At 39.6% G+C, this 16,245-nt stretch overlaps 1 protein-coding gene and 1 pseudogene across 10 annotated transcripts in view; both read right to left on the reverse strand.

Annotated features, from left to right (window-relative positions):
• Positions 1–16,245, reverse strand: part of UBR5 (ubiquitin protein ligase E3 component n-recognin 5) — a 159,573-nt gene that overhangs the window by 124,946 nt on the left and 18,382 nt on the right. For 5 of the 10 annotated variants that reach the window (XM_055116813.2, XM_055116812.2, XM_055116811.2 and 2 more), the window contains exon 1: positions 12,845–15,133. The exons of the other annotated variants lie outside the window; for them this stretch is intronic. In XM_055116813.2, coding sequence (XP_054972788.1) covers positions 12,845–12,924 — 80 coding nt within the window. In that variant the 5' untranslated portion in view covers positions 12,925–15,133. Of the gene's footprint in view, positions 1–12,844; positions 15,134–16,245 lie in introns of those variants that run through there. 10 annotated transcript variants of the gene reach the window in all.
• On the reverse strand, positions 10,402–10,511 carry LOC112440782 (small nucleolar RNA U13; annotated as a pseudogene).

The raw sequence follows: 16,245 nt of genomic DNA on the forward strand, positions 1-16,245 counted from the left end.
GTCATCAAAATTAAAAAAAACTGCCATAGCCAAATTTAAGGACTCTATCATTGTGTTTTGTCACTATGGAGCACAAATTAACATAAATGATTCCTCTCTGTGTGGTATCACAACTACCACAATAAAGGCTTGGTTTTAGTCTTCAAGGATCCACCAGAAAATGCTTCCAGTTCTTTGCCTTATAATAAATATTAGGTTGGTACAAAAGTAATTGCAGTTTTGCCGTTAAAATTGCAAGAACTAGGTCGGGTGCAGTGGCTCACACCTGTAATCCCACCACTTTGGGAGGCCGAGGTGGGTGGATCACTTGAGGTCAGAAGTTCCAGACCAGCCTGGCCAACATGGTGAAATCCCGTCTCTACTAAAAATACAAAAATTAGCCGGGTGTGGTGGCGCATGCCTGTAATCCCAGCTACCAGGGAGTCTGAGGCAGGAAAATCACTTGAACTCAGGAGGCGGAGGTTGCAGTGAGCCAAGATCGCGCCACTGCACTCCAGCCTGGGTGACAAGAGTGAAACTTGGTCTTGAAAAAAGGAGGAAAAAAAAAAAAAAAAAAATTGCAAGAACCGCAATTACTTTTGCACCAACCTAATAACTCAATGTACGCTGACTCAACAGACTCAACAAGCGGTTCCAGACTAATATTTTAGTTTGCTGACTTAGTTTACAGCCTAATATTTTAGTTTACAGACTAATATTACTGACCAAGTAACATCTCACCCCATCTCAACGCCCACTCTCATCTTCTCCCAGTAGATACAGGGGGGTTAGGGGTAGCGGTGGGGGACAACTTGGTCTTTTAGATAGTGCATGGATATGACAGTAAGAGAGCTAATCTTGGGAAAGACTATGAAGAAGAGCTGCCTACCTTCCAGTCCCTAATTATCTTCCCCAATACTGCTGCCTTTTTTGCCGTGCTTTTTTTTTTTTTTTAAATGCCTGGAAATCACTTGCTGGTTACAGAGATACATCTCAAGGCATAACAAGTTTATTGGTATCATCAGCTACCTCCTCTCCCGGTTTCTGAAAGGGGAAGATGGTGGAGGAGTGAGTAGAGGTATATGCGAACACTAAACTCATCTCCAGCCAGATGCTCTTTGTAACTGCCACCATCTCAAACCTGTCCTGGTAATTAATCACTATGTTAGGAGAACACAGATGTTTGTAAAACGCGGTCGCCATCATTATAGCTACAATACAGCAGTGTAGCCCTCCTGTTTTCCACAAAAATAACTGGCATCTATTTAATACTTCGGTGTGTATAAAAACAGAAAACCTAACAAAATGGAGGCAGTCTTATTAGAATATTATCAATAAATAATATTGCCATAATATTGTCATAGTAAGTGTCAATTCACACTTGGACCATACATTTCCTTTGTCCCAGACTAAATTCTCTATACCTCCTTCTTACCCTGACCACTCCACCAACCCTGATTGTCGACAGTCAGTGTAAAAACCATTCTACAGATGTGGTTGGTCCTGTTATCTCCACTTTCTCTCCTTTCCATCAAAAGCTGAAAAAAGTGAGTAAAACTAAAACAAAAAGGAAAAAAATATAAGAAACACTTCTTAACAAGTATTTACTGAATATTATGTGCAGATATGCAAACCAGTAGAGTGAAAGAATGGCTGAAGTAGAGATGATGCATTGAGTTCACCCTAAGGAAAACTTCTCCTACTCTAAATATGTAGCTATGAAAGGCAACTGTAAAAAAGAGAAAACCAAAAGACAAAGCTGAGATGAGATACAAGATGAGTATCTCCACACAAGAAAAACAGAGTAAAAGAGACTGGGTGCCAGAGCTGGGTTCATCCTAGAAGCCAGTTAGGCCCACATTTTTAGTAGAAAACTTCGTAACTGAAAATTTTAACAGTAACCATTAAAATAATGGAAATATAGTCTATGACTTTCGAATCAAGAGGGAGGGAAAAAAAGGAATGCAGAAAACTAACCATCTAACAGAAGAGGAAAAAAACAGCAAAGAGGCCGGGAGCGGTGGCTCAGGCCTGTAATCCCAGCACTTTGGGAGGCCAAGGCAGGCACATCACTTGAGGTCAGGAGTTCGAGACCAGCCTGACCAACATGGTAAAACCCCATCCATACTAAAAATACAAATATTAGCCACACATGGTGGTACACGCCTGTAGTCCCAGCTACTCGGGAGATTGACACAGGACAATCACTTGAACCTGGGAGGCTGAGACTGCAGGGAACCAAGATCGTGCAACTCCAGCCTGGGCAACAAAGCTAGACTCAAAAAAAAAAAAAAACAAAAACAAAAACAAAACACACACACAACAAAGTAAATGGATCAGAAAATATAAAATTCAGAGAGCAGAAATAAGTCTACTTATTCAAATAGATTAATCTCACATATTACAAGTCAAAGATTAAGGGGAAAAAAGTCAGGCATCAGTAGTGAAAAAGACAGCATTAATAGGGATAGAGACTATATTACAATAAAAGGAACAAACTACAAAGAACATTGAATAATGTTCATGAATCTGAAAGTTTCTAACACACAGCCTCAACAATGTATACAACAAAAACTGACCATTTGAGAAGCTGTCAACTCTGATGAAAAATTTAACATGCTTTTTTTTTTTTTTTTTTTTTGGACATAGGATCTCCCTATGTTGCCCAGGCTGGTCTTAAATGATCCTTCCACCTCAGCCTCCCAAGTAGCTGGGACTACAGGCAAGCACCAACATGCTCAGCAGAGAAAGTTAACATATACTTCTGTATTAGTCTGTTTTCAGACTGCTATAAAGACATACCCGATGCTGGGTAATTTATAAAGAAAAGAGGTTTAATTGATTCATAGTTCCACATGGCTGGGGAAGCCTCAGGAAACTTACAATTATGGCAGAAGGGGAAGAGACAAGTCTTCCATTGCAGCTAGAGAGAGAAAGCAAACGAGAACAGGGAAAACTGCCTTATAAACCAATCAGCTCTCGACCAGGCATGGTGGCTCATGCCTGTAATCTGAGCACTTTGGGAGGCCAAGGCAGGTGTATCACTTGAGGCCAGGAGTTCAAGACCAGCCTGGTCAACATGGTGAAACCCCGTTTCTATGAAAAATACAAAAATCAGCCAGACATGGTGGTGTGCGCCTGTAATCCCAGCTACTAGGAAGGCTGAGGCATGAGAATCACTTGAGCCCAGGAGGCAGAGTTTGCAATCAGCCGAGACCCCACCACTGCACCACTCTGCCTGGGTGACAGAGCAGGACCTTGTCTCAAACAAACAAACAAAACCATCAGATCTCATGAGAACTCACTATCACAAGAACAGCAGCATGGGGGAAACCACCCCCATGATCCAATCACCTCCCATCGTGTCCCTCCCTTGACATGTGGGGATTATGGGGATCACAATTCAAGATGAGAAGCCATATCCACTTCTATCAGATACTGACAGTTCAAGCAGACAAAATTTCAGTAAAAGGCAGAAAGAGTGACGAAGAACATTAATAACCTTTCTCTAACGAATATACAGAAACCTACCTCCAAAGTGAGGAGTCACAGATTTTTTTTTAAGGTATAAAGCATGTATCTCTGACTTCTGAACTTAACAGATAAGTAAAACTTCCTTCAAATTATAAGAACAAATATAATTTTACCAACTTTTCATTTTTTCAAATGAGATTCAGAAAAGAACAACTAACTACTATTACTAACATTTAAGAAAAGATGGTTTTTAAATTTTAAAAAGTCAAAAAAGAAAAAAGGCAATCTAAAATAAAAGCTTTTTCTCACTAATCATGGACTGTGAAGATTTTCTTAGAAAATGGCACCACAGCAAAGAATTGTACAGTTCAATATTTCTTAACTTTTTTGATCTCAGGAAAAAGAAACATACAGATATTTCCATTTAATAGTGAGTCTTTGGTATAACAGTTTCCTTGTTTTACATTTGAGAAAACAAGTGACTACAGAGGTGAAGTGATTTACTTGTAATTACACAGTTAAGAGGAAAGTGGGAAAGAAGGCATGAGACAAAACCTTCCCTCTATCCTTGCCATCATGCCACACCTGCCACGGGTCCAATTCAATTAACAAATACTTCCTGAATTCCCACAGTATAAGGTTTTACAAGAAATAAAATGAACTGTAAAATACAGCATGGGAGGAGGTCAGGGAGAGGAGACCAACAGAATCACCTGTGGAGGGGGCGTCTCTACATACTCGGGAATACCACCCTTAATAGTGGGCCACAGTTACAGAATACAGTGTAACCTACCCATCAGGAAGCCTAAACTTCAGGAAAAAAGGAAAGCTGAGAACCACTGATTCAAATCCATACATCTCAAGTAGTTTATAATCTACTTGTAAAAGCAAAGTAAGTAGAAAAACATTTCAAAAAAGGAAATATAACACAAGGGTAGAGAGAGACACACACAAAAAGAAAACACAAACCCTGATTACAGTGACTTTAGAATAATTTTTTTAAAGCCTGAAGATCAATAGAAGCCTCGCAAAATTAAATCTTGAGTAAGGCTTGAGTGCACTTTGATAAGTTAGTTAAATGTGCATATCCTGGGATACTCATTTTCAGGAGGAAAATGTAGAGTTATTGCAAAGACAAAAGCAGGCTTTAAGTCTCTCCTTGAGAGCAAACAGGACCACAGCCAAGAACCACAGATACATGAGCAGAGATTATGAGAAAAGTGTGTGTGCTAAAGAGAAAATCACATTAAAACACACACACACACACACACACACACATACAGAGAGAGAGAGAGAGAGAGAGAGAGAGAGACACACACACACTGGGTATGGAGAAGTTGTGTATTTAGAGAAAACAGGAATAATTTTCCTGTATGTAACTTCTAGTTAAGTGTATGTGTATCCCAAATACCTCCTGCAATTCCACTAAGATGACAAATTTTGAAAAACAAATGAATTTTAAAGTTACAGGGACAAAGAGAAAGACGAGGCTAGTCCATTCAACAAATTTTGGAAGCTGGAAAGCCGACAGACAAGTGGCCAGTGAGTTCACGACAAGAGAAAACTTTTCAACCTAAACCCTACGTGGTAGGAGGAAGCCGAAAATGAACAGGTCAATTTTTAGGAATTGGAGGCATCACATTCCTCTGAAGCCTGAGGGTAACGCAAAACAGGAACTGTTGGAAATTAGCATAAGGAGTAGTTAAACCCCTAGCTCCCCACCCTCTAGACAGGAGACTGCTCCCCTTCCAGAGGCTAAACATTTCCTACTTAGCAAAATTCAGCCAGAGTAATAATAGCCTGGGAATACACCCAGAATCGGTGTGGGAGGGAGAAGGGGTGTCAGAGACCAGAAGAAAAAGTGAAAGCTGTCTGTTGAAATCAGTAATCAGCCCCCATCCCAGAATGCTTACAGCCACGCTCTTACCTGCCAGGATTCCTCTTTGGGGAAACCAGCCCAACAAGAAAAATATATATATTTAACAGAATATTTTTTAAGAAGTTGGTCTCATGGAAAACAGGGCAGAAAAGAAAATCACAGTAGCTATGAAGTTGTCATACATCCAACCACCAGGAATTCCAAAAAGAGAAAAATGATAAAATGGATGGGGAGGGAAACGTATTAAAGAAATAACAAGAAAAACTTCCTGAATGACACGAGCTTCCAGAATAAAAGGACCCATGAAATATTTGGACCCAAAATACAATGAATGAGTAAAGGACCTACATCAAGGTACATCAGTGTGAAATTTCTCAACACAAGGGACTAAAGGAAGACCCTAAAATATCTCAGGGCATGAGTTCATAAGGCATAGGGTTAGGGAGATGTCAAGCAGAAAGAATCAAAACAGCACTGAACTCCTCAAAAGGGATACTGGAAGCTATGAAACAATGATGTAATGCCTTCAAAATTTTGAGGAAAAATTATTCCCAACCAGAAATCATATATCTAGCCAATACAATGTACAGCCAAAAAATAAATTTGCTTTCATCTTAATAAACCAAAAAAATGGCATACCAACAAGAGTAGGGACAAGCCTTTTTGAAAACGACACAGAACTTTTTAAACAATCAAAATAGATCCAAAATTCCTTAAAGTGTCACTGAAACAGTTAAGTGAAAAAAACAAACACAAAAAAATCAATCCTGCCTTTTTGGATGAAGAGCTCACTAGTCCAACTAACTTTACAGCAATGATTCTCATCTTTTCTTCAAAGGTGATAGAATATTAAAGGTATTATTTGTGTTTAAAATGTATATGGGCAATTTTAATCATCTTTCAATATTTTAAAGGTTAGTATACATTAACAGAAATCTTCAGGAGTGCCCTAAAAATCTGAACTGTGGCCGGGCATGATGGCTTACGCCTGTAATCCCAGCACTTAGGGAGGCCAAGGCAGGAGGAACACAGAGTCCATGAGTTTGAGACTAATGTGGGCAACATAATGAGACCCCGTCTCTACAAAAAATTTAAAAATTAGCTGGGCATGGTGGTACATGCCTATAGTCACAGCTACTTGGTGGGCAGATGGAAGAGAGGAGCTTGAGGCGAAGAAGAGCAAGGAACAGAGCAAAGACCAAAATAAAACACACACACACAAATTTAGGGACAAGTCTCTTTAAAAACCAAAAGAGCTCTGCTGAGCTGCAAAGGAGTTCCAAGTTCCACCTGAAACCAGCAAGTCTAAAAGGGCCTTGACCTTACTTCTCTAAACTCTCTTACTAGTTTCTCGAGTTATTGGCTTGACCAGACAAGCAAGAAAAACTCTAACCATAACAATCAAGACCTAAAGGCCTGACCTTTAAACTAAATCAAGAGCTTTAATCTGAAATACCAACAAAGGGTTACTGAGTCCCTCAACACATACCAAAAAATAATTTGAAACAGAAATTCATTTGAATGATGGCAAGGTTTACTTAAGACATTGGCATCAACAGGGTATTACAGCACATAATATGCTTAGTACAGAGCCTAGTACAAAATGTTAGCTGCTCCTGCTGTTTCTTCCATCACCATTTCTGACTGAAAGAAAAACTGTTAAATGAGACGTGTAAAAAGGAATTTGGGGATGCAGAAATGCTGTTATTACAACTGCTACTACTTATAATCAGTACCACTTTGGATGAAGAGATCAAAGGTGAATCCAAGTATCTATCATTACACCCCAATAAAAAATAAGCACTGAAAGACATTCAAAATAGATCTTATAACTAACTCAATACCTGGACATAACTGAAGTTCATGTATAAATTGTTCTGTATTTCATACTTACTGTAAAAATAATGTGAAGCATGGAATCCATCAAATTCCTGGTTATCTCAACTTCTCCAAATTACATTTAGAATTACCTCTATCCCACCCAAGTGACCTATCAAAAATGCCTACAAAAAGTATAATTAAGGTACCACAGTCCAGTAAGCACTTCCTCTTTTGACCTCTTCCAGAATTTCTTGACTCTGTTTTGTTTTTTTTTTTTTTTTGAGACAGGTCTCACTGTGTTGCCCAGTCTGGAGTGTAGTGGCTATTCACAGACACGATCATGATGCACTACAGCCTCAAACTCTCAAACTCCTGGGTTCCAGTGATCCTTCCACCTCAGCCCTCCCTAGTAGCTGGGACTACAGGAACAAGCTACTGCACCCAGCTAATCCCATTCAATTTTCCAATTAATCACTTACTGCTTTGAAGTGTCATCTCTGATGCTGCTATTCTACCTTTTACATTTTTATTTTCCCAACTATATAGTAAGCTTACCCTTAAGGATAAGTAAGGCCTGTAACTTTTTGCACATCCAGGCATTTCGTACAAAGTAGGTACTGTGTGGATTGACTAAAGATACTAGAATCTTACACAAAACCACAGACTAACTGTTCACAAACTTTCTCACCCAAACACATAAAAGATAGAAACAATTCAGTGTCACTATGGTAATGATATAATGATTCTAATATGATGTGCATAGTCCACCATCTCACACCCTAGCATGTAAGGATGGAGAAGCAAGAGCTTCATAAATAGGTAATGGCATACTGGCTTCAAAAATGAACAGTGGTCCCTGTTTCAATATTCAAATGGAGACCAGGTGCAGTGACTCACGCCTGTAATCCCTACACTCTGGGAGGCCAAGGCGGGTGGATCACCTGAGGTCAGGAGCTTGAGACCAGCCTGGCCAATATGATGAAACCCCGTCTCTACTAAAAACACAAAAATTAGCTGGGTGTGGTGATGCACGCCTGTAATCCTAACTACCTGGGAGGCTGAGGCAGGAGAATCGCTTGACCCCAGGAGGCAAAGGTTGCAGTTAGTCGATCACAGCACTGCACTCCAGCCAGGGCGACAGAGCAAGACTCCATCTCAAAAAAAGAAAAAAAGAAAAATGAGCATGGAGACTGTCACTTTATACATAGTCTCCTCTCCTCCATCAAACCCCATGCAAAAGGGAAGAAAAGATACATGATAGTGAACCTGTCCTCTGCCAACAGGTTAAAATTTTAATACAGTTTTAAAAAAAATTAACGTAGACAAAAGGTAACAGTTAATGTACTGTTTTTAAAGGCTGGAGCACAGTCCTTTACTATGACATTCTGTTTTTATCTACAAATATTTAAAACTTTAGTTCATATAGGCCGGGCGCGGTGGCTCATGCCTGTAATCCCAGCACTTTGGGAGGCCGAGGCAGGCGGATCACAAGGTCAGGAGTTTGAGACCAGCCTGGCCAATATGGTGAAACCCTGTCTCTACTAAAAATACAAAAATTAGCCTGGTGTGGTGGCGGGCACCTGTAGTCCCAGCTACTCAGGAGGCTGAGGCAGGAGAACTGCTTGAACCCAGGAGGCGAAGTTTGCAGTGAGCCGATATCACACCACTGCACTCCAGCTGGGTGACAGAACAAGACTCCATCTCAAAAAAAAAAAAAAAAAAGACCTGTACTCAGGGACCCACCACTACACAGCTGTACAGCAAGGGAACCACAGTACCTCCTTCAACTCAAATTGCTTCCCCAACAACATTGTCAGGATGTTAAATAAAACAATGTTTGGAAAACACAGTGCTTCATGCATAGTAACAATGCTAAATATAACACTTAAAATGTGCAAACCTCATGATTTACCTAATCAGCCTCTAAATATTATATAATTCTAGCCCAGAAACTTACATTCCTCAATCTCCAAAGGGAGACCTCCACAAAACAATAATTTACTATAATGTCAGTTTCTATCAGCATTTCACATAATCACATAAATAAAACTTCTGTATCCATTATAAAACTCACAGTCCATTAGGTTTTTAAAATATCTCTAATGTAAAAGATTCTCCAACATTTATATCAAACCATGATTAACAAAAAGTTCCTGGTCAGGGGTGGTGGCTCATGCCTGTAATCCCAGCACTTTGGGAGGCCGAAGCAGATGGATCACTTGAGCCCACGAGTTCGAGATCAGTCTGGGCAACACAGTAAAACCCGAAACCTCACCTCTACTAAAAACACAAAAATTAGCCAGGCGTGGTAGCATGCACCTGTAATCCCAGCTACTCAAGAGGCTGAGGCATGAGAATCCCTTGAGCCTGGGAAGCAAGGTCACACCACGGCACTCCAGCCCAGGCAACAGAGTGAGACTCTGTCAAAAAAAAAAAAAAAAAAAAAAAGGAAGGAAGGAAGGAAGGAAAAGCTCCTCTGTGATACACTGAGCTTTGTAATTTTTTAGCCATTGTTTTTGTCTTGGCTTCAAGAAAATCTGAAAACTAATTCTACTTAATTTGACACTTCGCTAACATTTCTACCAACTTTCCCATCCAGAACTTATTCCTTCCCCTCTGTTAGACCTAGGCAGACCCTTAAAAACTGTCTAGTCTCACATCCTTGTCTTATGAGTAACAAGAAGGCTTTCAGATATAAGGCCTCTTTTGATTAGAAACAAAATATGTGATGTATAAAACGTGTGTAAAACACACGCTCTTTTTCACATTCACACAAAAGATCCTGCAAGTTCATCACATATTCAATAAAAACTGCAAAATACCCAAGAAAAATGGCACATATGAATAATAACCCCTTGAAAACTGACCACAAATAATATCAAAATACTCTCTTAGGCACAGCTATGAAATAATAAGCCCTATTTCCAATAAACTTTACATGCAAACAGATGTGTCTTCTTCGTATTAATCATACTGGCAAGCTACACATTTATTTCAACAATAATGCCCCACACCCAAAAGATTTTTGGAGTTTTCCTTTTGGAAGTGGCATTAAGATTTCTTTAGAATGCCACTACATACCCAGTCCCCAGTACAATGCCTGACACACAGTAGGCACGCAAACTATTAAATGAATACACACAATAGTAGTATTTCAGTGCAGACATGTCTCTGAAAATAGAAAACATTCAGTCCTAAAGCTTACTAATTAAACGGATGATGAAGCCGAGTGGTTCTTCTTTTTTTCTTATCAGAAGAGTAACGTGCTGATGACGTCATAACAAGATTTGAGGGTGGCACATCTCACATATGCATATGAACACCCAATCATCACGCTTATAATAGACTACAAAACGATCCTGAGTAGGTTTTGCAAAATACTATTTCATAGAAAATATACCCTGAGTCTGAGCAGAGTCATAGTAAAGAACTAATCGCTAGCTCACATTTCAATCTTTAAGTCTCAGAATACATCAAATATTTCACACTTCCTAAACAATGCACCTAATCAATCAACTGACTATAAGCAATACTAGTGACGTCAAAGAAACACATTTATATTGACTTGCCTTGTGATTCTGACCTAGATGCTTTTAAGGGGGCCTCTGTGATGTTAAACCAACTGTCGAGTTCAATAATTATCTCAGGAAATTGTTCGTTAGTAGTTACACTTCCATAATATGTATTATTCTGTCCAATGCCATAAATGTTAAGTCCTTATAGTTTGTTTTCAAATACATGGTATCAGTCTTTTCTAAAACATTCATAGTACCCAAATCTCTTTCTAAATAATTATGCTTTACTATTATCACTATTCTTAACGATCACAGTGGTTTAAAAGAAATCTATAAATTATTTTATACTTCTTCCATCAAGAGGTAGAGTCTAATTACTCTTCCTCATATATAAGCTAGCCTGATGACTTGCTTCTTGCAAAGGTAATGAGGCAGAAGTGATGCTGCAAAACTTCTAAGGCTAGGTCACAAAAAGGAATTCCAGCCTGGTTTTATTTCTTGGGATGCATGCCTTTGAAACTCTGAGCTACCATATTAAGGACTCTGGCTAATCGAAGTCTCCATGATAAAGAGACTACACAGATAGAGATGCCTAAGGAATCCCAGCTGTTGCAGACCCCAGTTGTTTTCAGTCTTTAAATGAAGACGCCCTCTACATGACTCCAGCATTTGACTGCAACTACATGAGAAACATAGAGTAAGAACCACCTAGCAAGTACTGTCAATTCCCAGAAGAGATAATAATAATATATGATTGTTGTTTTACCCATTAAGTTTGGGTTGGTTTACTGCCCAGCAATAAAAAATCAGGATGATGAACAAAGAAAGAACCTCAACATTTTCTTGGGCCCTGGCTCCATTGGTATATGACTAAAGACTCATTTATGCTTCATCTTTACTATCTTCCTTACCATCTTCCTTTTACTGCACTACATTTAAAAAACAAATTTTCTTCCTATTAATATTAAGGATTTTTTTTTTTTTTTTTTTGAGACAGAGTCTCCTCTGTCGCTCAGGCTGGAGTGCAGTGGCACAATCTCAGCTCACTGCAAGCTCTGCCTCCTGGGTTCATGCCATTCTCCTGCCTCGGCCTCCCAAGTAGCTGGGACTACAGGTGCCCGCCACCACACCTGGCTAATTTTTTGTATTTTTAGTAGAGACGGGGTTTCACCGTGTTAGCCAGGATGGTCTCGATCTGCTGACCTCATGATCTGCCCACCTCGGCCTCCCAAAGTGTTGGGATTACAGGCATGAGCCACCACGCCCAGCCAAGAAGGATTATTTTTTAAAAAACAAAAAAACTTTCTATTAATTTACATCTATGAACTTCCTTCAACATTTATTTCAAATACTTATTTACAAATCTATTTAACCATAGGCTCATCTGAATAGTACATGTTTGCTCAAAATAAAAGCCAATCCTTACGTAGCATCAAGAAGCAACACTTTCGGCCAGGCATGGTGGCTCACGCCTGTAATCCCAGTACTTTGGGAAACTAAGGTGGGCAGATCACCTGAGGTCAGGAGTTCAAGACCAACTGGCCAAAATGGTGAAACCCCATCTCTATTAAAAATACAAAAATTAGCCTAGCGTGGTGGCAGGCACCTGTAATCCCAGCTACTCGGAAGGCCGAGCTGAGATCGTGCCACTGCACTCTAGCCTCGGCAACAGCGAGACTCTGTCTCAAAAAAAAAAAAAAAAAAAAAAAGCCACACTTTTATATATACAACTGACAGGCCAACTCTCAACAATCACACCCGGTAATGTATACTGATAGAATGTTATTTCCTCATCCCTGCAGTCAGGAGAGTGCATAAGGAAACAAAAGCTGACAAAGCCAAAACCCTCACCAACCATTAATCTCTTGGAAAAATGGTCTCCAAACATCCCTGTAAATTTAACAAGTGCACAAACTGGCCTATTGCTTCCACATCTTTTGAAGCTAAGCCACTGCTAGTCATAGGATGTTAATCTGACAATACCATGTAGTCCAACGCAAAATATCTGCAAAATGAAGTTGCGAATCTTGCAAAAGGTACAAGACTTCATGAGGACTAGGGAAAGCAATGTTGAGAAATTCAACAAAACGTACATACACGTCAGTGAGAAACAAAGAAACATATAAACAGACCAATTAAAAGACAATGAATATCGAGGCTGGGTGTGGTGGCTCACCCCTGTAATCCCAACAATTTGGGAGGCCGAGGCAGGAGAATCCCTAGAGCCCAAGAGTTTAAGATCAGCCTAGGCACCATAGTGAGACCCCATCTCTACTTCAGAGGCCGAAGTGGGAGAATCACTTCAGCCTGGGAGGTTGATGCTGCAGTGTACAGTGATGGTGCCACTGCACTCCATCCTGGGCAGCAGAGCAAGAACCTGTCTCAAAGAAAAGAAAACTGAAAGTTACAATTGTGCTTTAACATAGAATGTCAACATCAAATGATTACATGTAGCCCTTGGAAAAACCACAAATATGTTTGTAAAAATTACTCCACGATAAAATTCAAATGAAACCAAATGCAGCATGTGAACTCTGACTGAACTCTGGTTTAAAAATTCCCACTATTATACACAGACATTTTGAGGACAGGTGGAGAAAAATGAATATACACTGAGTATTGGATGATATTAGGGAATTTTTGTTAATTTCCTATAAAGTGTGATAATGGTAAAGTGGCTATATAGAAAAAGGAGAAAAAGGTTCATATTTAGAAGATACAAGCACATGCATTTAAAAATGAAGTATTACAATGACTGCAACTTTCAAATAGTTCAAAGTTATTTATATACACACATATTGTGCAAATATAGCAAAATCTTAGTAAGTTAGGCAGGAATATCATCACCCTTACTCAGCCAAGAAGTTACAGAAGATACATCCTCCTCCATCTACAATCCTTAGGATTAAATGTTTTCTTATAAAAGGGAGGGGGGAAATATGTTAGAAGCATTCAAACCACAGCAAATCCATCCTGAATTGTAGATGCTGTTTAAAGTAAGGCTGAGACCTACTAGGTCGCGTTCCCAGACAGGCATTCTAAGTCACAGGATGAGATAGAAGGTCAGCACAAGATACAGGTCATAAAGACCTTGCTGATAAAACAGGTAGCAGTAAAGAAGCCAGCTAAAACCCACCAAAATCGAGAGAGCAATGTAAGTGACCTCTGGTAATCCTCACTGCTATACTCCCAACAGTGCCATGACAGTTTACAAATACCATGGCAACGTCAGGAAGTTACCCTATATGGTCTAAAAAGAGGAGGAACCCTCAGTTCCTAGTAATTGCCTACCCCCTTCCCAGAAAAACTCATGAATAATCCCTATTATTAAGATCAAAAAATAATATTCTATCAGTATATGTTACCAGTGTGATTGTTGAGAGTTGGCCTGTCAGGTGTATTATTTACTAGGGTATATGCTATTGTTTAGCATATAATAAAGAAATAACCATAAAAATTACTAATCAGCAGCCTTTGGGAACTGCTCTGCCTATGGAGTAGCCATTCTCCATTCCTTTACCTTTTTAATAAACTTGCTTTCACTTAAAAAAAAATTTACTGAATCTAGAAGGTATTATCTACCTTCTAAAAGGTTATCCAGATAATTCATTGTTCATTCTTTCAATTCTTCTCCATATTTGAAAATGTTTACAATAGAATACTGGAAAAAACAAAAATAAAAATCTCACTAAAGCTACACAAACACACACACACACACCTCCCAGTCAAGAATCTCCACTTAAGGAAAGCCTCCTAAAGAAAATACAGAAAAAAAAAAAAAAGGTAAAGTTATAATGTGCTCTCTTTCAATGTTATCAGGACTATTAGATACCAAAAAAAACAAAAAACAAAAAACAAAAACTTCCAATGCTTGATTCACTCTTTATCCTAAAGATCAGAATATAGTGACAAGAACTAGTTTTTATAAAAAGACAGGATTCTGCTTAGTTTTGAAGTTCAAATTAATTTAATATAGATATACGCTAATGTACCTCAGGCACTAGGGATGCAAAGGCAACAATGAGCCTGTTATCAAAGAGGTCTCCCCACAGCTCTCCCAGATGACACTCACAAGCACAAACTGAAGGAAGAGCAAGTTTAAAGAGTAGCACTGTACCAAAGATAAGAATGTGTAATAAATCACTTAAAGATACTACAAAGAATAGTAGTTCAATGGGCTTTCCCATCATTTTCAACTGATTACAATTTTTAATAAGACATTTCAAATAGATAAAATGTATGAAAATTAAACACTACATATTTCAAAAGTGTTTCATGCAACATCTTGTCACTAGAATGTGAACTCCACAGGGGCAGACATTTTTGCCTGTTTTCCTGACTGATGTAGTCCAAGTGTCTGGCCCAAAACAAGCCCTCAGTAAATTATTTGTTGACTAACAATGAATGAATGAAACTTTAAGTCAATTTTTTTTAAATGCCTTATGGGAATCTTCATTTATATTTAAGTTATGATGAAAATTCTGGTCAATTTACTAGGGGGAAAAAAGGGCTTAAATTTTACTCCAATTTTTTTACAAGTTGTCTTCTCCCAGAGTTAATTCTGAATGTAAAAACGGAAACAACAGGCGGTGGTTCACACTAGTAATCCCAGCACTTTGGGAGGCCAAGATGGGCGGATCACGAGGTCAAGAGTTCGAGACCAGCGTGGCCAACATGGTGAAACCCCGTCTCTACTAAAAATACAAAAAATTAGCCACGCATGGTAGCACACGCCAGTAGTCCCAGCTACTCAGGAGGCTGAGGCAGGAGAATCGCTTGAACCTGGGAGGTGGAGGTTGCAATGAGCTGAGATCACGCCACTGCACCCCAGTCAGGGGGACAGAGCAAAGTTTCTTTTAAGAAGTTTCTAGAGCCAGGCATGGTGGCTCATGCCTGTAATCCCAGCACTTTGAGAGGCTGAGGAAGGCGGATCACTTGAGGCCAGGAGTTCGAGACCAGCCTGGCCAGCATGGTGAAACTCCATCTCTACTAAAAATACAAAAATTAGCCGAGCATGGTGGCACACGCCTGGAGTCCCAGCTGCTCTGGAGGCTGAGGCACAAGAATTGCTTGAACCAGGGAGACGGTGGTTGCAGTGAGCCAAGATCCTGCCACTGCACTCCAGCCTGGGCAACAGAGCAAGACTCTGTCTTAAAAAATAACAATAAAAAGTTTCTAGAGGAAAAAATATTTTAGATGAAACTAAATTACTATTCTTTATTCAATGATTTTCACGTTCTTATTTTAGGTGAATGGTTAAATAAGCTAAAACATTTTCCTAGGAATTTATTCTTTTTCTTTTTCTTGAGACGGACTCTCGCCCTCACCCAGGCTGGAGTGCAGTGGCACAGTCGGCTCACTGCAACCTCTGACTCCCGGGTTCAAGCCATTCTCCTGCCTCAGCTTCCTGAGTAGCTGGGATTACATTCGCACACCACCACGCCCAGCTAATTTTTGTATGTTTAGTAGAGACAGGGTTTCACCATTTTGGTCAGGCTGGTCTCTTAACTCCTGACCTCATCATCTGTCCGCCTTGGCCTCCCAAAGTGCTGGGGTTACAGGCGCGAGCCACCGCGT

Source organism: Pan paniscus, chromosome 7 (genome assembly GCF_029289425.2).
Source record: "Pan paniscus chromosome 7, NHGRI_mPanPan1-v2.0_pri, whole genome shotgun sequence".
NCBI lineage: Eukaryota > Metazoa > Chordata > Mammalia > Primates > Hominidae > Pan > Pan paniscus.